Source organism: Scyliorhinus torazame, chromosome 16, assembly GCF_047496885.1.
Source record: "Scyliorhinus torazame isolate Kashiwa2021f chromosome 16, sScyTor2.1, whole genome shotgun sequence".
Taxonomy (NCBI): domain Eukaryota; kingdom Metazoa; phylum Chordata; class Chondrichthyes; order Carcharhiniformes; family Scyliorhinidae; genus Scyliorhinus; species Scyliorhinus torazame.
In genome coordinates this window covers 133,402,638-133,428,250 of record NC_092722.1, presented here as the reverse complement: position 1 = coordinate 133,428,250, position 25,613 = coordinate 133,402,638, and the positions used below count along the sequence as shown (strand labels likewise).

General features: G+C 51.8%; 1 protein-coding gene across 1 annotated transcript in view; it reads right to left on the bottom strand.

Moving 5' to 3' along the window:
- Positions 1–25,613, bottom strand: part of LOC140392301 (protein CC2D2B-like) — a 180,997-nt gene that overhangs the window by 135,461 nt on the left and 19,923 nt on the right. The window contains exon 8 of the mRNA XM_072477616.1: positions 25,399–25,602. Within this exon, the coding sequence (XP_072333717.1) occupies positions 25,399–25,602 (204 nt within the window). The remainder of the gene's footprint in view (positions 1–25,398; positions 25,603–25,613) is intronic.

Here is a 25,613-nt window from a genome sequence, read left to right as displayed (position 1 = left end):
TGGCCCCTTCTAAGAGGCGCTGGCGGATGTAATCGGACCCTATCCCCATAACAAAAGTGTCTCTCATGAGCAAGTTCGAGTGTTCCATGGCCGAGACGGCCTGACAGTCACAGTCTCTAACTAGGGGAATCAGGGCATGCCAGAAATCTTCCACTGACTCACCAGGAAGTTGATGACGAGTGGAGAGGAGGTGCCTGGCGTAGAGCGTGTTTGTCCACTGAGCGTAGTTTTTCTTCAGTAGCGCCAAGGCGTCTGCATAGGTCGGTGCATCCTGGATAAGTGGAAAGACGTTGGAGCTCAGCCGCGTGTAAAGGATCTGAATCTTCTGAGCTTATGATGGACGCATACTATGTTTGCACGGGACAGTACTGCCTCGTTCTGAACAGAAATGTCAGACCACAGGGAAGGGTGAAGACAGCGGAGACAGAGGGAAGGAACAGATGTCCAGCGGCATAGGAAAAGGGTAAGATCAGTCCCGTGAGGGGGGCCACCATACTAGCTAGGAAGCACAAAAGCAAGGTGGTGCCACGGTGCATCTCCCGGCAGGGAGGAAGCATCTGGCGAGGTGGGGTGAGGGGGTGGGAAGGGGGACAGAGGGGGAACACAAGGGGAATACAAGGTTAAGAAAGGGATGGTTCTCAGATTGGCTTCAGCAGGTATGGTGCAGGTTGAGGGAACATGATGGCGCCCAAGCAACCACTTTGGAGGGTCTCTGAACAAAGGTAAACCCTGGAGTGAAGGGGCGCATTCATGTGGCATACACACAGTTGGTGGCCATTTTGGACGCCCCCCTAACAAAGTGAAACCCCGGAGTGCAGAGGCACGTCCACCAGGTAAGTATGGTTGATCCTGCAGGAAGGGGGGGACAAAACCCCTCCACCAGGTATGTTATTCTCTAATTCTGAATAATGACTGTAAACTTACAGTTAACACAAACACTTTATTCACAGGGTTCGATCTGCTTCCAGAGCTCAACTAGATGTAAAACAGTCAAGAGGTATCACCAGTGAAACTAAGGTAAACTGCCTATGCTAAGCTATCCCTGTGTGCTGCTGCTCACTAGCTCTGTGCTTCTAAAAGAGGTGGATCCTGCCTTGGGCTCGGCCTTTTATACCCGTCTCTGATGCTCCCTCTAGTGATGCTGTGGCTGTCACATCTGTGCTGCAGTCCCTGGTGTATGTGCAGATGTATGTACAGATGTACAGATCACTACACTAAGATTATCACCTGGAACGTCAGGGGACTTACCGGAGCAGTGAAAAGATCCAGAGTTTTTGGCCATTTGAGAAGTTTGAAAGCCCACATAGTTTTTCTCCAAGAATACACCTGAGGGAGAAGGACCGGCTGTCGATAAGGAAGGGCTAGATGGGACAGACGTACCATTCATGTTATGGGCCAAGTCTAGGGTGGTAGCTATCCTGATTAGCAAGGGGACGGTGTTTTCGGAGACAAGGACGGTCACGGACGCAGGGAGGTGGTACGTCATGATCAGTGGTGTCCTAGACGGGCACTGGTACTCCTTATAAACTTGTATGTATCCAACAGGGACGACACAAATTTTAAAGAATACATGGCAGAAATCCCTGACATCGACACACACTGACTGATCATGGTGGGTGGTGAGTGGGGGGGACACGGACCTTTAACAGTGTACAGGTTTCATTGACAGACAGATCAAACCCCAGAATGGGGAAAAAGACAGGCATGGCTAGAGAACTGGGAGCATTCATGGAGCAGATGGGGGCAGTGGACCCATGCGGTTCCTGATGTGTTGTGTCTCTGATACACAGACGAACCAACACGGTTGCGAATGGAACACTGCAGTTTTATTTCAATCAACTATTAACTTAGCAAACTCTGGTACTCAGCACATGGTGAATGTCCGAGTGGCTGGCAATGAGGTCTGTGCCCTGAGCCGTCTCCTGCTGGAGTGCCCAGGAAGTGTCGTGTTCCCTGTTTTGTACTGTGTATGCTCTTGTCTGTGATTGGCTGTCGTGTTGTGTGTGTTGATTGGTCCGTTGATCTGTCCATCATTATGTATGTATGTATGTGCTGTGATGTTCACCTGAATATCATGACATCCCCCTTTTTTACAAAATTATGTGCCTACGTGGTTAGAAATAGAGATGTGTACTGAGTGTAGCTAAATGTGTGTGTGTGCAATATTTACAGCATGTACATGGGGCTTAACTATATACAAGGGGCGATGTCGGGTATGACATAATAATGAGGTTGTACCATAAACAAAGAACGGGGAAATGTTGAACGATAAAACAAATTCCTGTAACGATAAGAACATAAACATATTAACACAGTGGTTGCATGAGTTCAATGTATAAACAGTCTCGTAAGTCCAGTCTAGTAGGTGGGTGACGAATTCGGGTTGACCGCCTCAAGGGTAGGTCTGGAACCACCGGCTGAGGAACGGGCCTGGCCACGGGCGACGACGGAAGGGGCATGGTAGCAGGCAGCTCCACGAAGTCGATATCAGGAACAACAGGAGGGCACGGTGTCAGTGTAAGGTCTCGTAGCGAGCGTGGAGGTAGGCGAAGAGCCCGGCAATTGCGCCTACGAACGGATCCATCAGGCATGCGAACCAGGAACGAGCGGGGAGCCACGCGTCGGAGAACTTCGGCAGGTGCTAACCAGCCATCTTCTGGTAGGTGGATGCGGACTTTGTCTCCAGGGGCCAGGGCGGGAAGATCAGTTGCCCAGGTGTCATATGACCTCTTCTGGCGACCGCACTGCAGTTGCATCCTGTGCAGTACCGGAGCATGGTTGATTGTGGGTGCCAGAATGGAAGGCACAGTGGTCCTGAGGGCGTGACCCATCAACAGCTGGGTTGGTGAGAGACCAGTGGCTAGTGGGGCCGAGCGATAGGCCAGCAGGGCGAGACAGAAATCCGATCTGGCAGCAGCAGCCTTGCAGAGGAGCCGCTTGACAATGTGAACGCCCTTCTCCGCCTTTCCATTGGACTGGGGGTGCAGAGGGCTAGAAGTCACGTGTGTGAAGCCATACGAGGCAGCAAGCGATGACCATTCCTGGCTGGCGAAACAGGGCCCATTGTCCGACATGACAGTCATCGGAATGCCGTGGCGAGTGAAGGTGTCTTTGCAGGCCCTTATGACAGCGGACGACGTCAAATTGTGCAGGCATATGACCTCTGGGTAGTTGGAGAAGTAGTCAACGACGATGACATAGTCCCTGCCGAGCGCGTGAAAGAGGTCCACACCCACCTTTGCCCAGGGGGACGTTACCAGCTCATGGGGCAGAAGCGTTTCAGGAGGTTGCGCTGGCTGAAACGTTTGGCAGGTGGAGCAGTTGAGCATCATATTGGCAATATCATCACTGATGCCCGGCCAGTATACCGCCTCTCGGGCCCTCCGTCTGCACTTCTCGACCCCCAGGTGGCCTTCATGTAGTTGGTCGAGAACCAGCTTGTGCATGCTGTGCGGAATCACAATCCGGTCCAGCTTCAGAAGGACACCATCAATGACGGCCAGGTCGTCTCGGACATTGTAGAACTGCGGGCACTGCCCTTTGAGCCACCCTCCCGTCATGTGGCGCATCACACGTTGTAGAAGGGGGTCGGCCGCAGTCTCTCGGCGAATACGGGCCAGACTGGAGTCATCAGCTGGCAGATTTGCCGATGTGAAGGCCACCTGCGCCTCGACCTGTATACGAACCCCTCCGAATCTGGCCGCGTGCTCACTGCTCTAGATAGGGCTTCCGCAATGATAAGGTCCTTCCCTGGGGTGTAGACCAGTTGGAAGTCATACCTCCTAAGTTTAAGTAGGAGGTGAGGAGTCATCTCGTTCAGGTCCTTGTTTATGATGCTGACCAGGGGGCGGTGGTCAGTTTCAACATTGAACCGGGGAAGACCATACACATAGTCATGGAATTTGTCTAAACCGATTAGCAAGCCCAGGCACTCCTTTTCGATCTGCGCGTAGCGCTGCTCTGTGGGGGTCATGGCTCGCGATGCATAGCCAACTGGGGCCCATGATGCCGTGTCATCCTGCTGCAGGAGCACTGCCCCAATGCCGGACTGGCTGGCATCAGTCGAGATTTTAGTGGCACGAGACGTGTCGAAAAACGTCAATACCGGTGCTGTGGTGAGTTTGAGTTTGAGCTCCTCCCATTCCTGCTGGTGTGTGTGCTGCCACGGGAACTCCGTGGACTTTTTGACGAGGTGGCGCAGAGCTGTCGTGTGGGAGGCAAGGTTGGGAATGAACTTCCCCAGGAAGTTGATCATGCCTAGGAAGCATAGCACTGCTTTCTTGTCTGCCGGCTGCGGCATGGCTGTGATGCGCTCACCTTGTCTGCATCCGGTCGGACCCCTGACGGGGAAATGTGGTCCCCCAGGAACTTTAATTCGGTTTGGCTGAAAGAACACTTGGCTTGGTTGAGGCGCAGGCCGTTTTCACGTATGCGTGCCAAGTCGCGTTGGAGACGATAGATGTGCCCCTGTGGTGTGGTGGACCAGATGATGACGTCATCCACGTAGATGCGCACCCCTTCGATGCCTTCCATCATCTGCTCCATGATCCTATGAAAGACCTCAGATGCCGAGATGATGCCAAATGGCATTCGGTTGTAGCAGAACCTGCCGAAAGGGGTGTTGAAGGTGCACAGCTTTCGGCTAGATGAATCGAGTTTGATCTGCCAAAAACCCTTAGAGGCATCCAGTTTCGTAAATATTTTCACCTGGGCCATTTCGCTCGTGATCTCTTCCCATTTGGGTATGGGGTAATGTTCCCTCATAATATTGTTATTGAGGTCTTTTGGGTCTCTACAGATCCGGAGCTCGCCGGAGGGCTTCTTGACACACACCATGGAGCTGACCCATGGCGTGGACTCCGTGACCCTGGATAGGACCCCTTGGTCCTGGAGATCCTGCAGCTGCTGCTTGAGGCGATCTTTGAGTGGCGCAGGGACTCTGCGAGGTGCGTGAATGACCGGGGTGGCGTCTGGTTTGAGCCGAATTCTGTAGGTGTATGGCAGTGTTCCCATGCCCTTGAATGCCTCCAGGTTGGGGCAAGGAACGATTGGAGCTGTGCGTTGAACTCTGCATCCGGGAAGTCAGACGTGCCGTCTGGAGAGAGAGAGTGGACTCGTTGCACAAGGTGGAGAGCCTTGCATGTCTGTGCACTAGCAGGGAGTCCTTCGATGAGCCGACTATCTCGAATGAGAGTGTGGCCGTGCGTGTGTTGTGTGTCACCTGGAGCTGGCAGGATCCCATAGCCGGGTTAACGTTCCCGTTGTAGTCGACCATCCTGCCTCGGGACGGCCAAATTGGTGGTCTGACCTTCATGGCGTAGAAGGCTGACCATGCTATGAGGTTGGCGGAGGCGCCAGTGTCCAGGCGGAAAGTTATCGGCGATCGGTTGACCGGTACGGTTTTGTGAAGGGTAGGTCGTGCCTCACAAACCTTATTGAGTTCTTTGAGAAGGTGACCAAACAGGTGGATGAGGGTAAAGCAGTTGATGTGGTGTATATGGATTTCAGTAAAGCGTTTGACAAGGTTCCCCACGGTGGGCTACTGCAGAAAATACGGAAACATGGGATTCAGGGAGATTTAGCAGTTTGGATCAGAAATTGGCTAACTGGAAGAAGACAAAGGGTGGTGGTTGATGGGAAGTGTTCAGACTGGAGTCCAGTTACTGGTGGTGTACCACAAGGATCTGTTTTGGGGCCACTGCTGTTTGTCATTTTTATAAGTGACCTGGAGGAAGGCGTAGAAGGATGGGTGAGTAAATTTGCAGATGACACTAAAGTCGGTGGAGTTGTGGACAGTGCGGAAGGATGTTACAAGTTACAGAGGGACATAGATAAGCTGCAGCGCTGGGCTGAGAGGTGGCAAATGGAGTTTAATGCAGAAAAGTGTGAGGTGATTCATTTTGGAAGGAATAACAGGAAGACAGAGTACTGGGCTAATGGTAAGATTCTTGGCAGTGCGGATGAGCAGAGAGATCTCGGTGTCCATGTACATAGATCCCTGAAAGTTGTCACTCAGGTTGAGAGGGTTGTTAACAAGGCGTACGGTGTGTTCGCTTTTATTGGTAGAGGGATTGAGTTTCGGAGCCATGAGGTCATGTTGCAGCTGTACAAAACTCTGGTGCGGCCGCATTTGGAGTATTGTGTGCAATTCTGATCGCCGCATTATAGGAAGGATGTGGAAGCATTAGAAAGGGTGCAGAGGAGATTTACCAGAATGTTGCCTGGTATGGAGGAAAGATCTTATGAGGAAAGGCTGAGGGACTTGAGGCTGTTTTCGTTAGAGAGAAGAAGGTTAAGAGGTGACTTAATTGAGGCATGCAAGATGATCAGAGGATTGGATAGGGTGGACAGTGAGAGCCTTTTTCCTCGGATGGTGGCGTCTAGCACGAAGGGACATAGCTATAAATTGAGGGGAGATAGATATAAGACAGATGTCAGAGGTAGGTTCTTTAGTCAGAGAGTAGTAAGGGCGTGGAATGCCCTGCCTGCAACAGTAGTGGACTCGCCAACACTAAGGGCATTCAAATGGTCATTGGATAGACATATGGACGATAAGGGAATAGTGTAGATGGGCTTTAGAGTGGTTTCACAGGTCGGCGCGACATCGAGGGACGAAGGGCCTGTACTGCGCTGCAATGTTCTATGTTCTATGTCAGGGTGGCACACCGTTCATTACCCAGATTGATCGTGTTAACTCGGTTCCCATCAATGACCGCAACACGGAAGGTAATCCGTGTCACCGGTCTGGATGTCGTCTGGGCACGATTCGTAATGGGGAGGCTGAATGGTCCGCACGTCCCTGCGATGTTGTCGGAGTTGTGGAAGGTTGACAGGTTGAGCTGCTCGACAGTGAGCAGCATAGTGGCCCACCTTGCCACAGCGTAGGCATTGTCGGGTTCTTGCGGGACATTGCCGCTTTAAATGTGCAGCTCCACAGTTGCCGCACGTCGTGATGTCATGGCGTTTGTTGCGCCACTGCGCATGTGCAGTTCGGTCTTGCATCAGGCGCGCCTGCGCATTACGTCCCTCAGTGTTGCCGTAGGTTTTGGCGCGCACAAGCGCGGGAGGCCTCGAAAAGCGCGCAAAATGGCCGCCCTCGTCCGGGCCGCCGGCCGGGAGGAACTCGATCGCCTGGACCCGTTCGGCCTCGTGGGGCACCTGGCTCGCCAATCCGGCCGCGTAGGACCCCCGCCGCGCCGATTCGGTCTCCTGAAATTGGGCATAGCGGCTAGTTGCGTTTTCGTGCAGGACCCAGGCTTCGATTGCGGCGGCTAAGGTGAGGCCTTTTATTTTTAAAAGCTGCTGGCGTAGGGTGCCCGAGGCAACCCCAAACATGATCTGGTCCCGAATCATGGAATCTAAGGTGGTGTCGTAACCGCAGGACTGCGCAAGGATGCGGAGATGCATAAGGAATGACTGAAAGAGCTCATCCTTACCTTGCAGGCGCTGCTGGAAGACATACCTCTCAAAACTCTCATTGACCTCACGTTGAAGTGTTGGTTGAGCTTGAGAAAGACCGTCTTGTATTTGGATTTGTCCTCGCCTTCCGCGAACACCAGGGAGTTGTAGACATGGATGGCGTGCTGACCTGCGTGGAGCATGGTCGGAGATGACTATCACTCTTACTATGTCTGGAAGCCTTTTCTGCTGTGGTGAGGGGGATGGCGATCTTCCTGCTGTCCGAGGCGCTCTCTTTTTCGTTGGCTTCCAGAAAGAGCTGGAAGCGCTGTTTGAACATCTTCCAATTGACGCTGATGTTCCCAGCGACTTGCAACGGCTGCGGTGTGTTGACAGTGTCCATGGCGCAGGATGGCAGATTTGTGGGTAGGTATCAAATCACCCCTGGTACCATGATGTGTTGGGTACTCTGATACACAGACGAACCAACACGGTTGTGAATGGTACAATGCAGTTTTATTTCAATCAACTATTAACAGAGTAAACTCTGGTACTCAGCACATGGTGAATGTCTGAGTGGCTGGCAATGAGGTCTGTGCCCTGAGCCATCTCCTGCTGGAGTGTCCAGGAAGTGTTGTGTTCCCTGTTTTGTACTGTGTATGCTCTTTTCTGTGATTGGCTGTCGTGTTGTGTGTGTTGATTGGTCCGTTGATCTGTCCATCATTATGTATGTATGTATGTGCTGTGATGTTCACCTGAATATCATGACAGTTCCTACACTCTGGGGAGAAGGAATTCTCATTCTTTTCACTGGTGCACAAGGTATCCACTTGTATTGACTTCTTTGCTGTGGGGAAATCGGTGCTTCCAGACATAGTAAGAGTGATAGTCATCTCGGACCATGCTCCACATTACATGGATGTGAGGGTGGACACAGACCTCTTGGCTGACAAGGTCTTCTGCCAGAAAACATCACAGGCCATAGGCGAGTGTATCATTAACAACCAGAACGGGGAAGTCTCACCTTCCACGTTCTGGGAGGCACTGAAGGTGGTGATTAGGGGAGAGATTATAGCCTACAAGGCTTGTAGAGACAGGGAAGAGAGGGTGGCCAGGCAGCAACTAATCAACTTCATCCTCAACAGAAGGTACTCCGAGGCCCCAACCGCAGAGCTTCTGGCGAAGAGGAAAAAGCTACAAAGGGAGTTTAACCTGCTATCCACCAGGAAGACATGGCACCAACTTCGCCAGACACGGGGGACCTTTTATAAACACGGAGAGAAGGCTAGCCGCCTATTGGCTCACCAGTTGAGAAAGCAGGCAGAGATGAGGCACAGAGCCCAGGTAAAGAACGGCACAGGCAGACTGTAGCTGTACCAAAAAAGGTCAAGCAAGCATTTGAGGCCTTCTACTGGGGATTATACGCCACCCGATGGGGACTTGGGGATGATATGGTTCCTTGATGGACTGGAAATGCCAGTCGTGGCAGATAATAGACAGAGGGAGCTGGAAGCACCAATAGGACTGAGAGAGGTCATGGAGAGCGTCAATTCCATGCAGCCGGGGAGCGTGTCGGGACCCAATGGGTTCCCAGCAGACTTCTATAAAACATTTGCACCAGCTCTGGCCCCGCACCTACGGGAGACGTTCGCAGACTCACTAGCAAGGGGCACTCTCCCTCCCATGATATTGTGGACACTGAGGATAGACAAAGACCCAACGGAATGCGGATCATATAGACCCATTTTGCTGCTTAACGTGGATGAGAAAATACTCGCAAAAACCCTGGCCAAGAGACCAGAACCAGAAGTAGTCGCAGAGGATCAGACGGGCTTTGTCAAGGGTAGACAGCTAACTGCAAACATCAGACAGCTGATGAATGTGATACTGACTCCATCCAGGGAGCGAACATCAGGGGTGATCACCTTGGACGCAGAAAAGGCCTTTGACAGAGTCGAATGAAAGTACCTAATAGAGGTACTGGAGTGCTTTGGGCTAGGGATGGGGTTCACCTCATGGGTGAAACTCCAGTACAATGCCCTCAAGTCGAACATTGGGACCAACACCACCAGCTCTGAATACTTCCAGTTGCACAGGGGCACCAGGCAGGTTTGTGCGCTGTCCCCGCTCCTTTTCGCCCTGGCAATTGAACCTCTGGCGATCACCCTGTGAGACGCGAGAGGCTGGAAAGGCATCTGAAGAGGAGGGAGAGAGCACAGATTCTCACTCTATGTGGATGACCTGCTCCTCTACATCTTCGACCCGCAGAATGACTTGAAGGAAATCATGAAACTCCTGGAAGAGTTCGGGGCCTTCTCGGGCCTCAAACTTAACCTAGGCAAGACCGAGGTAGTCCCAGTGAACCCAAAAGGGGGAGGGAGAGAACTGGAGTGTCTACCTGGGGATCCAGAATCCACTATATGGGGATCTAGGTGGCGCATGACTGGACACGGATCCACAAGTGGAATCTGAACAAACTGGCGGAGGAAGTCAAAAAGGACCTATAGAGATGGGATGCACTCCATCTCTCCCTGGCAGGGACGGTGCAGACAATCAAGATGAACATATAACCAAGGATCCTCTTCCTGTTTAGATCCATATCGATCTTCATCCCCAAGGCCTTTATCCAAGGAATAGATAAAATGATTATGGTGATTTTATAGGGAGGGGGGGGGAGAAACCAAGAATCCTCAAGACTACTTGAGAGAAGAAACATGGGCAATCTGGCCCTTCTGAACCTGCTCTACTAGCACTGGGTGCGGACGGTATGGAAAAGGGGAACTGTGGGGACAATTACGGATTACTTTTAGAAAGGGCGTAAAACACCACTTGACGGAGCAAGTCAGAAATGGGAGGACGAATTCGGGACAGAAGTAGGATGGGGAATCTGGAACTATGCACTAAGTGCCTCATGCACTTTAAAGCAATGCACAGAGCCCACCTAACTGAACCCGAGTAAACAGGTTCTTTCTGGAGTTGGAGGACAAGTGTGAACGGTGCCAGGGATGTCAACTATGCCCCATTTGTTCTGGGCCTACCCAGACTTGTTGGGTTCTGAACAGCCTTCTTCGAGGCGATCTCCAATGTTGTCGGGATGAGGGTGGAGCTATGCCCGAGAGTGGCAGTCTTCGGGGTATCGGACCAGCCAGAACTACATATGGGGAATAGGGCCAATGCCCGTGCTTTTGCTTCCTTAATTGCATACCGGAGAATCCTGCTTGACTGGCGATCAGCAGCACCACCCAGCTGCGGATTGGCTGGCAGGCCTGTCAGAATTTCTCCACCTGGAGAAGATAAAGTACACCATCCGAGGGTTGGACAAGGGCTTCCACAAAGTGTGGGGGCCATTCATCAGCCTTTTCCAAGACCTGTTCAAGGCCAATATCGGATAAGTAGGGCAGACAGGACTACACAGAGCAGATAGGAACAAAGGAGGGGGGCAGCAAGGGAGCAACCCAGGGAAATATCAGGAGGGGTCAGGGGAAAAGGCTAAAGAGGGGGGCAGAGGGCCCCCCCCCCCAACAAAGCCATAGGGGCAACAGCAACAAATACCAAACGAAATAGAGCTTACAACATCTACGATGGAAGAAAGGGCCCAAGGTGGAGCCATAATAACAAAAAGGGGAGAGCGTGAGAGGAGGGGGGAAGGGGGGGAAAGGGAGGGGAGAAGGCCGATGAAAGGGGAACATGTAAATTGTACGTAAGAACAGTCTTATTTTTAAAAACATTTTTATTCTCCTTTTTCACATTTTCTGCCAAATTTGCACCCACCAACAATAAACAATGAGCAATAATTAATATAATGTCAATTCCCATATCAGCAACAATAATCCCATCCTCCCACCAACCCCCAAACAAATGTAAAACAAATGTAAATAATCTGTATTGTCAGCAGTTGGCTTACATTAACACTGCAATGAAGTTACTGTGAAAAGCCCCTAGTCTCCACATTCCGCCGCCTGTTCGGGTAAAACCTGCCCGCATGTTAACATAAACAAATAACAAAAAAGAATCAGGAATCACCCATAGACACTATTAACACATACCGTTCCCCCTCCCCCCAACCCTCCCAACCCTCCACCCCCCCTCAATTAATGTTCGATGTTATCCAATTCTTGAAAATGCACAATGAATAACGCCCATGAATTATGGAACCCCTCCATCCTTCCCCTCAGTTCAAACTTAACCTTCTCAAGAGTCAAGAATTCCTACAAGTCCCCCCGTCATGCCAGGGCACAGGGTGGAGAGGTTGCTCTCCATCCCAACAGGATCCGCTTTTGGGCAATCAACGAGGCGAAGGCTACAACATCTGCCTCCACACCCGTTTCCAAACCCGGCTGGTCCGACACCCCGAATATGGCCTCCCGAGGACCCCGGTCCAGTTTCACGTGCACCACTTCAGAGATGACCCTAAAAACCTCCTTCCGGTAATCCTCCAGCTTTGGACAGGGCCAAAATATGAACGTGATTTGCAGGGCGTCCCCGCAACATTCACACACATCTTCTACCCCCTCAAAGAGCCGGCTCATCCTCACCTTTCTGAGGTGTGCTCTATATACCAACTTCAGCTGTATCAGCCCCAACCTCGTGCACGTGGTGGAGGCGTTCACTCTCCGGAGCAAGTCACACCAGAACTCCTCCTCCATACCCTCTCCCAACACTTGCTCCCACTTTGCTTTGATCCCTTCCAGTAGTGCCTTCTCCTCTTCCAAAATAGCCCCATAAACCGCCGACACTACCCCCTTCTCCAGTCCCCCTGTCGTCAGCACCTCCTGCAGCAATCTGAAGGCCGGCTCCAACAGGAAGCTCTGTATCTCCTTCCTGTCAAAATCTCGTACCTGCATGTATCTAAACATTTCCCCCTGCTCCAGCCCATACTTCTCTCCCAGCTCCTTCAATCCTGCAAACCGACCCCCAAGAAAAATATCTTTTAGTGTCCTAATCCCCTCCTCCTCCCATTTCCGAAAATTTGCGTCCCACTTCCCTGACTCAAATCTGTGGTTCCCCCGAATCGGCATTTCCCTTGACCTTGCCCCCAACCCGAAGTGTTAGCGAAACTGCCTCCAAATTCTCTGTAACACGGGGCTGGTTTAGCACAGGGCTAAATAGCTGGCTTTTAAAGCGGACCAAGCAGCGCGGGTTCAATTCCCGTACCAGCCTCTCCGAACAGGCGGCGGAATGTGGCGACTAGGGGCTTTTCACAGTAACTTCATTTGAAGTCTACTTGTGACAATAAGCGATTTTCATTTCATTTCATTTCAATGAAGCTATTATTACTGGACTCCCTGAGTATTTCCCCGAGGCCATCGGGAGTGGTGCTGTTGCTAGCACCTTCAAACCCTACACAAACTCTACTCCATTCTGATCAACTGGGAATCAACCGCTCTGACCCAGCTCTGCACCTTCTCCACATTCGCCGCCCTGTAATAATACATCAGGTACGGAAGACCCAATCCCCCCCTACCTTCCTTCCCCTCTGTAGCAGCACCTTTCTAACTCTGGCCACCTTCCCTCTCCATATATTTCAGGTAATCATTCCTTCAATCTCTCTGGAAAATGCCTTTGGCAGGAAAATCGGCAGGAATTGGAAAATAAATCGAAATCGCGACAACACGTTCATTTTAACCGCTTGTATCCGACCCGCCAGTGACAGAGGGAGAACATCCCACCTTGCCAGTTCAGCTTTCACTCTCCCCACCAAACTAGAAATGTTGCACCTACCCCCCCCCCCCCCCCCCCGCCCCCCCCCCCCCCCCCACTCCCGAGCAACCTGCACCCCCAGGTATCTAAAGTGAGTCCCTGCCCGATGGAATGGCAGCCACCCCATCTCTGCCCCCACACCCGGCCGAAACACCACAAAATACTTACTCTTGTCTAGATTTGATTTGTACCCCAAGAAAGACCCAAACCCCCAATATTCCCCCTATTGACACACTCGGTTCCGACACGTATAACGACAAGTCTTCGGCATATAAGGACACCCTATGCGCTATCCCCCCCGCACTATCCCTTTCCATACCCCCCAAACTTCTTAACGCGATGGTCAACGGCTCAATCGCGAGTGCAAACAGCAGGGGCGGCATAGGACATCTCTGCCTAGTACATAAGAACAGTCTTATTCACCTATTATACAGTGTACAGATGTAAAATTCAATAAAAATATATTTTTAAAAAGGGAAGTAAAGGCACTGTTGTGCTTTCTTGGTCGTAGCGTGGACCAGGACAGATTGTTCTGATGTACATACCTAGGACTTTGAAGCTGTCAACCATCTCCACCTTGGTCCCATTGATGCAGACAGGGGTGTGTACGATATTTTGCTTCCTGAAGTCAATGACCAGCTCCTTAGTATTGCTGACAATGAGGGAAAGATTGTTGTTGTTGCACCATGCCACTAGGTTCTCTCTCTTCCTCCTGTAATCTGACTCACCAATGTTCGAGATCAGATTCACGACAGTTGTCATCAGCAAACCTGGAGATGGAGTTGGAACCAAATTTTGCCACACAATGCAGAAGGGAGTAAAGTACACAGCATTATGGGGCCCCAGTATTGGGGACTATCATGGAGGACGTTTTGTTGTTTATCCTTACTGATTGTGGTCTATGGGTCAGGAAGTCAGGGATCCAGTTGCAGAGGGAGGAGCCAAGTCCTAGGTTTTGGAGTTTTGATATGAATTTGGCTGGGATTATGGTTTTGAAGGTGGAGCTGTAGTCAATGAATAGGAGTCTGACATAGGAGTCCTTGTTGTCGAGATGCTCCAGGGATGAGTGTAGGGTAAGGTAGATAGCATCTAATGTGTATCTGTGGCATATCCTGTTCTGCCAGAAACACTTCTACAATGTCTTGCAGCTCTGCTTTGATCCTTGCCCTCTCCCTGACATTTTGTGTTCCCTTCCCCTGCAAGCGTGACACAACATACCAATGAGCAACTCTGAGGATGTATAAATCTGATAGAGGCAGTGTAAATAGCGAATGGAGAATCAGACACATTAAGCTGGATTTTACACTCCTTCACCAGCAAGCTGGAAGACAGTGGGGCTTATAAAATGCTGCCCATGGCCTGCTTGCCACCTGTACTCACCTGCCCCAACCTGTCTCCAGACAGGAGAGGCTTTGGGAGGCCAACAGCCTTGGGGCTACTGGGGGCCCTGTGGCCAATCAATGTAATTGTACCTGCAACAATGAGAGGTCCACACCAAGCGGATAGCCTGGCAGATGTTATTGCGCAGGTTGCTGCTGGGCAGTGGGACCTCCTTTGGGAGTACTCTGTACCCATCGTAGGCACAACTTGCAAAGTTGTTCCCCCTTTAACCCTCCCCAATGGCTTCTCAAATTCACCCCCCACCCTCTCATCTCCCTCACTGGGACCTGCTGACCTGCTTCCGATGATAACTGTTAGAACCTGCCTGCTTACCATTGGTTGGGGACTAATGACAATCCCACAATCCTGTGGGAGTATGAGCTTCCCCAGTGAGGGGGCGGAGAAATCATTAGCAGACTCCCTGTATAAATAAAGCTGGCCAGTTTGGAACCAGCAGGAAGGAGTAAGCAGCAAGCGAGGTTGCTGCTGTTGTGTTTTTATATTTGTTTTTGATGAACTTGTGAATTTAGTGGGGCAGCATTTTAACCCAACCCCGTCCACGATAGTCCAACGTTACCGGTTCAATACCACTGAGAGGACCCCTGGAGAATCCCTTGCCGACTTTCTATCCAGGCTACGCAGGATTGCGGAGTACTGTGACTATGGTGAGACCTTGTCAGAAATGTTACGCGACCGTTTGGTTTGCGGTATTAACAATGCGGCCAGCCAGAGAAAGTTGCTAGCTCAGCCAACATTGACTTTTCAACAGGTCATTCAAATAGTATTGTCCCGAGAGAGCGCAGAACGAGGAGTGCAGGAGATACAGGGAATGGAAGTGCATGCCTTGGGGCGCAACCCCTTCCGTCCGAAAACGTCCCCCCGCACTCCTGCTGTACCTTGGGCGAGACGACGCCCTGATCGACGCCAGTGGCCATCGGACATTCCTCCCCGAAGGGAGCCTTCTCCAGAACCAATGGACGAGGAGCCATGTCCGTGTCAGACTTGTAGGCGCCAACCCCGTCGCAGACGCCGGTCCTGGAGGCGCCAGAGGCGCTGTCGTTCTGACCGAAACTGGGACCAGCCCAGGGGCCCTAACTTCCATGTGGATGAACCTGCGGCGACTACTCCTGAGGATGTGGAGACGGAGGACGACTGCCTGCAGCTGCATTGTGTAGCAGCTCCCTGTGTGGCCCCCATTAAGGTGACAGTATGGGTCAATGGTCACCCGCTTGAGATGGAATTGGACACTGGCGCAGCGGTCTCCGTGATCGCCCAGAAGACATTCGACCGCATCAAGCAGGGTTTACAGACCCTTACATTAACCGACACACAGGCCAGGTTGGCCACCTACACGGGGGAACCATTGGACATTGCAGGAACTACGATGACCCCTGTTGTTTATGGATGCCAGGAGGGGCGTTTCCCACTTATCGTGATGCGCGGCCATGGGCCCAGCCTGTTGGGTCGGGACTGGTTGCGCCATTTGCGGTTGCAGTGGCAGCACATCCTCCAAATAGTTTCTGGAGGGTTGACTGAGGTGCTAGGACGATACCCAGATGTATTCCAGCCTGGTTTGGGGAAAATAAAAGGGGCCGTAGCCCGAGTCCAAGTCGAACCAGGAGCCACGCCGTGCTATTTCCGGGCGCGTCCAGTGCCTTACGCCATGCTCGAGAAGGTAGAAGGGGAGATCACTCGTTTGGAAACTTTGGGTATTATCAGGCCCATCCATTTCGCTGACTGGGCAGCACCAATTGTACCTGTAATGAAGCCAAATGCTACAGTTCGCTTGTGCGACGACTATAAACTTACAGTGAATACGGCTTACCGACTCGACCAATATCCAATGCCTCGCATAGAGAATCTCTACGCAAAGCTTGCAGGTGGACTCTCGTTCACAAAATTAGATATGAGTCACGCCTACCTACAGTTGGAGCTGGACCCTGACTCCCGACCATATGTAACGATTAATACACACCGGGGCCTGTATGAATATACACGTTTGCCCTTTGGAGTATCCTCTGCCTGCGCTATTTTTCAACGCGTTATGGAGGGCATTTTGAGAGGTTTACCGCGTGTCGCTGTGAGGTGGTTGCAACCCTAAATTTTATGGACACCTTGCCTGTCACGGCATCACAGATCCGTGAATGGACCCAGACGGAGCCAGTCCTGTCAAAGGTTCAACACATAGTGCTGTATGGTGGGCAGCATAGACAGCTCCCTGGCGAGTTGCGGGCATTTTCCTCCAGACTGTCAGAATTCAGCGTGGAAGACGGCATCCTCTTGTGGGGGACGCGTGTGATTGTCCCGGAAAAAGGACAGGAGCTGATACTATGAGACTTGCACAATGGGCATCCAGGTGTGACCAAAATGAAAATGTTGGCCCTGAGTTATATTTGGTGGCCAGGCCTCGACGCCGACATTGAGAAGGTGGCCCAAAACTGCTCCATTTGTCAGGAGCATCAGAAGCTTCCGCCGGCCGTGCCCCTACATCACTGGGAATGGCCAGGGCGGCCTTGGGCGGATTTCACCGGCCCATTTTAAGGATCCATGTTCCTTTTATTAATTGACGGCCAGTCTAAATGGCTAGAGGTGCATAAGATGCTAGGCACAATGTCCTGCGCAACAATTGAGAAGATGCGCTTGTCTTTTAGTACACATGGCCTCCCCGAGGTGCTGGTCACCGATAACGGCACTCCATTCACCAGTGAGTAGTTTGCGAGGTTCATGAAGATGAACGGCATACGCCATATCCGCACTGCCCCTTACCACCCGGCTTCAAATGGGTTGGCGGAGCGCGCAGTGCTGACATTCAAACGAGGCCTAAAGAAGCAGTCTTCCGGGTCAATGGACACGAGACTGGCTCGCTTTTTGTTTTCGTATAGGACCACCCCCCATGCGGTGACTGGGGTAGCTCCTGCAGAACTCCTAATGGGCCGGAGACTTCGCACCCGCCTTAGTATGGTTTTACCGGACATTGGCGCAAAAGTACGCCGCACACAAGAACGGCAGGGACAAGGTTTTTCTCAGCATCGGCCGGTTCGGCAGTTTGCGCCCGGTGACCCAGTGTTCGTTCGCAATTTTGCTGTTGGTGCCCAGTGGGTCCCTGGCGAAATCTTTCGCCAAACGGACCCTATATCTTACCAGGTGCAAGCCCAGGGTCGTCTCCAGCGCAAACATGTAGACCACGTTCAGTCCAGAAGACTATCCCTTCCAAAGATTCCCCGCCCCCGGAGCTCATTTCTACAGCCGCAGAGACCAGAGACAATGGAAAGTAGTCCTCACAATCTTCCTCTGGTGCCTCACTCAAAGCCTGCGCAGGTCGTTACAGGAGATAGAGACGCCGAGATGACAGAGGCAGCAGACTCTGACTCCGAGATGGAGACACAGGACGCATCAGAGGGGGAATCCTCGGGCCGTGGATGTACAACCATTACGCCGTTCATCACGGAAGCGCCGGTCTCCGTCTCGTTACACGCCGCCCGATCCAGCGCCTCGTGCAAATGGTGTCCGGCCTGCGGCAAAACGAGTCCAACGCCCTCCTTCGCCAGGGTCTTCGGTAGATTCCTTGGACTTTGGGGGGGAGGGATGTTATAACCTGCCTGCTTACCATTGGCTGGGGACTAATGACAATCCCACAATCCTGTGGGAGTATGGGCTTCCCCAATGAGGGGGGCGGAGAAATCATTAGCGGACTCCCTGTATAAATAAAGCTGGCCAGTTTGGAACCAGCAGGAAGGAGTAAGCAGCAAGCGAGGTTGCTGCTGTTGTGTTTTTATATGTTATTGTAAATAAATGTTATTTCTTTGTATTCTTGAAACTCGTGCTGGATTCTTCGTGGCCCTCACAAAAATAACGCAATCCGAATTCTATTAGCTCCTTCTCTTTGGGGGTTGCATGTAGTCCAGCTAATGGCCAGGCTTGAACCTGGTGTTGCTGGGACTACAAAACTGCCAACCAGTCAGATTGACCAGCAATTCCTAATGGTGGAACTTCTTCCTTTGATGGGGGCAGAAGACTCATCCTGCCAAGATTAAATGGCTTCAGGGCAGCCAATGTTTTCGTGGGCGAGTTCCTGACTAACCTTTCAGTCTGGGGCACAGGGACTCTCTTAAAGTTCAGCCCATGAATAAGAAGGGTGAGTGGCATGCTTTCAAGGATTATCATAATATTGAAACTTCAGAATGTGCGATGGCAGTGGTTGAAGTATCTGACGTTGTATGAGACAAGATGAAGATTGCCTTTGTTGGCAGTGGTAGAGGGAAAAACTAGGAAGTGAGTATGCCAAAAGAATGATTGGGAAAGGAGGTGCATTAATTTGGTATGATTTGTCATGATGATGGTGATGTGGGCTAAAGTATTCTGTGAATGGATTTGATTGACAAGACTAAATGAGTGGAAGTACAGTGCAGGATCTTGGTGAATACTGCTCACCTTTCCTGATATAGACAGAATATTAAACTGCTTATGGCACTGAATCCAAGAACTCTAATAAACAATCATTTGGTTTTTTTAAATTTAGAGTACCCAATTCATTTTTTTTTTCCAATTAAGGGGCAATTTAGCGTGGCCAATCCACCTAGCCTGCATATCTTTGGGTTGTGGGGGCGAAACCCACGCAAACACGGGGAGAATGTGCAAACTCCACACGGACAGTGACCCAGAGCCGGGATCGAACCTGGGACCTTGGCGCCATGAGGCATCAGGGCTAACCCACTGCGCCACCGTGCTACCCTTTCTAATAAACAATCATACAGATTCTTCTGCCACCTCGAGACAATCCTCCCTGATGGTGACAGCAGGTTTCTTCTTCCTACGGGCTGCAAAAATCAGCTTCCTCCTTGTGGTGGTATGTATTAGGGTAATACGGTACACCACATGTCGACAGGCTATTGGTGGAGGGATGCCAGGTCCTGATAGGATCTGCCACCTACTGGACTCCACCCTGAAATGCCGGTATAAGAACCCAGTTTTTCCCTCCATTTCCCTCAGCAGCTGCATTCTGTAACCATGCTGCTGGGGATAAAGTTCTGCTTAATAAAGCCTTCAATTGACATTACCTCAACCTGCCTCACGTCATATTGACGGTGCTACAAATTATTAAACAGAATTTAAATTGAAGAAAACGACGTGGGAACGTGGAGCTCCGAATCACCCCGGAGTGCCTGCGCATCGCACCCCAAGCAGCTAACTCGGCCTCTATCTTCCAGCACTGGATGGCCTGCTTTGAGGGCTACCTCCGAACGGCCCCCGGCACACCGTCTGACGAACAAAAGATGCAGGTCCTCTATTCCAGGGTGAGTCCTGACGTCTACTCCCTTATCGAGGACGAGGACGGTTTCACCGGTGCCATTGCCGCGCTGAAGGATATCTACATCCGGCCCGCCAACCAGGTTTTTGCTCGCTATCAGCTCGCCACACGACGGCAATTTCCGGGGGAATCACTGGACGAGTTTTATAACGCCCTGCAGATCCTGGGTCGAAACTGCAACTGCCCGGCGGTAACAGCGAGTGAACACACAGAGCTCCTGGTCCGCGATGCGTATGTGGCAGGTTTGGCCTCTTCCCAGATCCGCCAGAGGCTTCTGGAGAAAGAATCTCTGGGACTTACAGAAGCTCGGGCCCTGACGGCATCCCTCGATGTGGCCTCGCGTAACGCCCGCACCTACGCCCCCGACCGCACTACAGCCCCTTGGGCTCCGTGGACTCCCGCTGCGGTCGACTCTCCGACACCCCTCCCCACCCCCGCGCGGCCAAAACACCAGGCCAACCGGGGGGGCCCCGCTGCTATTTTTGCGGCCAGCCGAAACACCGTCGGCAGCGCTGCCCGGCCCGCGCGGCTACCTGCAAAAGCTTCGGGAAGAAGGGCCACTACGTGACGGTGTGCAAGTCCCGCGGGGTCGCCACTATCTCCGGGGAAGAAACGGGACCACAGACCCAGCCCCCCCAGCGATCCACGTGTGACCAACGGACGCCGCCATTTTGGACCCCGGACGCCACGAGGGAGAGATGGGCACCGCCATTTTGTCCACCCCCGACCGCGCTCGATCCGTGGACGCTGCCATCTTGGCTGAAGGACCCCGACACAGATGGCCACATACTGCCTGATTACGATGCTCAACTTCAACAACCATGTCTGGCTTCGACGACCCTCGACTAGTCGCGACCCCGGACGCTCCAGACTGCGACCACTACAGTCCTAGTGAATGGCTACGAGACGCCGTGTCTTATCGACTCTGGGAGCACGGAGTGCTTCATTCATCCGGACACGGTAAGGCGCTGTTCCCTCGTAATTCGGCCAAGCACCCAGAAAATTTTCCTGGCGGCAGGATCCCACTCCGTTCAGGGCACGGGGTTCTGCATCGCTAACCTAACGTGCAGGGGAGGGAGTTCCGAAATTACCGGCTGTATGTCCTCCCCCATCTCTGTGCGCCCACACTCCTAGGGTTGGACTTCCAATGCAACCTCCAGAGATTAACATTTAAATTTGGCTGCCCTATACCCCCACTGACTGTCTGCGGCCTCGCGACCCTCAAGGTTGAACCGCCTTCCTTGTTTGCGAACCTCACCCCGGATTGCAAACCCGTCGCCACAAGGAGCAGACGGTACAGCGCCCAGGACCGAGCATTTATCCGGTCCGAAGTCCAGAGGCTGCTGAAGGAAGGCATCATCCAGGCTAGCAACAGTCCCTGGAGAGCCCAGGTGGTAGTTGTTAAGACCGGGGAGAAACAGAGGGTGGTCATCGACTATAGTCAGAGCATCAACAGGTACACTCAGCTAGATGTGTACCCTCGCCCCCGCATATCCGACATGGTCAATCGGATTGCACAGTACAAGGTCTTTTCCACCGTGGATCTCAAGTCCGCCTACCACCAGTTCCCCATCCGTCCCGGTGACCGCAACTATACTGCCTTCGAAGCAGACGGGCAGTTATACCACTTTTTAAGGGTTCCATTCGGCGTCACGAACAGAGTCTCGGTCTTACAACGAGAGATGGACCGAATGGTTGACCAGCATGGTTTACGGGCCACGTTCCCGTATCTCGACAACGTCACCATCTGCGGCCATGACCAGCAGGACCACGACGCCAATCTCCAAAAATTCCTCCAGACCGCTCACGCCCTGAACCTCACTTACAACAAAGAAAAATGCGTGTTCCGCACCGATCGTCTAGCCACCCTGGGCTACGTAGTGTGTAATGGAGTGATAGGCCCCGACCCTGAACGCATGCGCCCCCTCATGGAGTTCCCTCTCCCCCACTGTGCCAAAGCCCTGAAACGTTGCCTGGCTTCTTTTCTTATTACGCCCAGTGGGTCCCCCAGTACGCAGACAAGGCCCGTGCACTAATCCAGTCCACTACTTTTCCCCTGACGACAGAGGCATGCCAGGCCTTTAGCCGCATCAAAGCGGATATCGCAAAGGCCACGATGCACGCCATCGACGAGTCCCTCCACTTCCAGGTCGAGAGCGACGCATCGGATGTAGCTCTGGCGGCCACCCTCAACCAAGCAGGAAGACCCGTGGCCTTCTTCTCCCGAACCCTCCACGCTTCAGAAATCCGCCACTCCTCAGTGGAAAAGGAGGCACAAGCAATAGTGGAAGCTGTGCGACACTGGAGGCATTACCTGGCCGGTAGGAGATTCACTCTCCTCACTGACCAACGGTCGGTTGCCTTCATATTCGATAATGCACAGCGGGGCAAGATCAAGAACGACAAGATCTTGCGGTGGAGGATCGAACTCTCCACCTTCAATTATGAGATCTTGTATCGTCCCGGAAAGCTGAACGAGCCATCCGATGCCCTATCTAGTGGCACATGTGCCAATGTACAAGTAGACCATCTACAAGCCCTCCACGAGGACCTCTGCCACCCAGGGGTCACTCGTTTCTACCACTTCCTTAAGGCCCGCAACCTCTCTTACTCCTTCGAGGACGTCCGAACAGTCACCAGAAACTGCCAGATCTGCGCTAAGTGCAAACCGCACTTTTTCAGGCCAGATAGAGTGCACCTGGTTAAGGCTTCTCGACCCTTTGAACGCCACAGTTTGGATTTCAAAGGCCCCCTCCCCTCCACCGATCGCAACGCGTACTTCCTGAACGTCATTGACGAATACTCCCATTTCCCTTTCCCCATCCCCTGCCCCGACATGACAGCGTCCACGGTCATTAAAGCCCTCGGTACCATTTTTACACTGTTCGGCTTCCCCGACTATATCCATAGCGACAGGGGGTCCTCCTATATGAGTGACGAACTGCGTCAATTCCTGCTCAGCAGGGGCATAGCCTCGAGCAGGACGACCAGTTACAACCCCCGGGGGAACGGGCAGGTAGAAAGGGAGAATGGAACGGTCTGGAAGGCCGTCCTGCTGGCCCTCCGGTCTAGGAGCCTCCCAATTTCCCGCTGGCAGGAAGTCCTCCCGGATGCCCTTCACTCTATCCGGTCCCTGCTGTGCACCACCACGAATCAAACACCTCACGAGCGCCTCCTCCTCTTTCTTAGGAAGTCCTCCTCTGGGACGCCACTTCCGACCTGGCTAGCAGCTCCGGGACCCATTCTGCTCCGGAAACATGTGCGCGCGCACAAGTCAGATCCGCTGGTGGAACGGGTGCATCTCCTTCACACCAACCCGCAATACGCCTATGTGGAGTACCCCAATGGCCGACAGGACACGGTCTCCCTACGAGATCTGCCGCCCGCCGGAGCTACCCACACCCCCCAACGCCAATCACCACCTCCTCACTCCCGCCGGTTCATCCCGCAGCCACCCTCTTCCCGAGGGGTTTGGTTCTCCTCCCAGACCCGCCCAGGAGTAAGGGCACAGGGGACAGCGCTACGCTCCCAGAGTCGACGGGACTCGAGCCAGCGCCATCACCACCACGCCCGAGACGATCGGAAAGGACGACCAGGGCCGCCCATCAGGCTCATCGAATCACTTTAACTCTCAACATTTTCAGTTATTGAGTCTTGTTATAGTTATGGCACCATGCCGACCCTGTTTGGCCCGTTGGCCCAGTTTTCAGTTATTGTCTTGTTATAGCTATGGCATCATGCCGACCCTGTTTGGCCCGTTGGCCCAGTTGCAGCGATAATTTTGTGTTCTGTTCAAAGTTATGGCACAGTACCGACTCTGTAAACCCCTACCACCATGCGAACCATAATCCCGCCGGGTTTTTCTTCAACAAGGGGTGAATGTGGTGGTATGTATTAGGGGTAATACGGTACACCACCGTGCTGCCCTTTCTAATAAACAATCATACAGATTCTTCTGCCACCTCGAGACAATCCTTCCTGATGGTGACAGCAGGTTTCTTCTTCCTACGGGCTGCAAAAATCAGCTTCCTCCTTGTGGTGGTATGTATTAGGGGTAATACGGTACACCACGTGTCGACAGGCTATTGGTGGAGGGATGCCAGGTCCTGATAGGATCTGCCACCTACTGGACACCACCTTGAAATGCCGGTATAAGAACCCAGTTTTTCCCTCCATTTCCCTCAGCAGCTGCATTCTGTAACCACGCTGCTGGGGATAAAGTTCTGCTTAATAAAGCCTTCAATTGACATTACCTCAACCTGCCTATCGTCATATTGACGGTGCTACACTCCTGTACCTTACTGCCTGTAGCTGCACATTTAAAGATACATTGGAAAATTGCAAGCCAGCCTTTTTCTCCATATGCCCATGATTGATATTTGTGAGTCTTTAACAATATAATGCTTCAAAACTCCTCCTTTTCATTTCTGAAATGAGCCTTTAAATAATTGAGTGGAAAACATATTATGCATTATTGCATCACTGCCCGTTTCTAGTTATCGGAGACGTGAAACCTAAAAGTAAAATGCTTTAAACATTCCCATTGAAATTGGACATTCCCTCCTGCCCCAGGATGCTCTGTATTTACCACCTGCAATCAAATACCTCCACTCAAAGACATAGACATAGAACATACAGTGCAGAAGGAGGCCATTCGGCCCATCGAGTCTGCACTGACCCACTTAAGCCGTCACTTCCACCCTATCCCCGTAACCCAATAACCCCTCCTAACCTTTTTTTGGTCACTAAGGGCAATTTATCATGGCCAATCCACCTAACCTGCGCGTCTTTGGACTGTGGGAGGAAACCAGAGCACCCGGAGGAAACCCATGCAGACACGGGAGAATGTGCAGAATCCGCACAGACAGTGACCCAGCAGGGAATCAAACCTGGGACCCTGGCGCTGTGAAGCTGTGAAGCCACAGTGCTAATCACTTGTGCTACCGTGCTTCCCTTCACTCCTTCACATCACTTGGCAGATATTGAGCCAGAGTCTGAAGCAGAGGATCAAATTTGTTCCAATTCCTCGCATCAAGGGATGCCAACTCAATCATGTTTTTTATCTTATCCTCTGAGGATAATCATTGGATAATACTTTAAGTTGGTCTTAAAACAGGCCATCTGTAATCTGCAAGCGAGATTGTGTTCACATGTCCACAGGCACCAGGTCAGTTTCCTTCTCTACCACTTGTTGTGGCTGGGATTATTGTAATGAATCTTTAGGGACGTAATGTGATTGTGTAGCATAAAATTGGTGTCACCCAATAAAATGAGATCAGCGTTTTCAATGTTTTCTAAGAGCATTGTTGATGAGCTACCAGGAGCGTGGGTGTGGGGAGGAGTAGGGCAATATTTCAGGGGTAGTAGTCAGTCAAGACCTTCTGGTTGCCTGTAGAATACAGATAGGATTTTACACCATCAAGGGAGTTGCGCACGAGACAGGGAAGAGGTAGTGCCAGGCCATGGATAGCAGAGGGTCACATTAGCAAGAATGGTGGCGGTCAGGGGAATACTTTTCTGAACAGGGGCCTTCTGTTCCACTGTGGATTATTGATCTCATTAGTTTTGTTAGTTTCTTTATCATTCCTATAAATAATTAAAATGTAGCATACAAAGGTTGCCTCTAGATTTTCAGGAAATGTTTCAAGCAATTCTTGTGGTGGACAAAGTGGTCTGATATATCTTGTAACAATCCCAACTCTGCATTCAGTGTCAATAATACTGACAATGATCCTTCGCTTTGGATAAAGAGTATGAATCTCCTTTTGAAATGCTCGTGCCATATGCAACATCTTGTCATCTTCTATTGTTTCCAACTAGAAAAAGT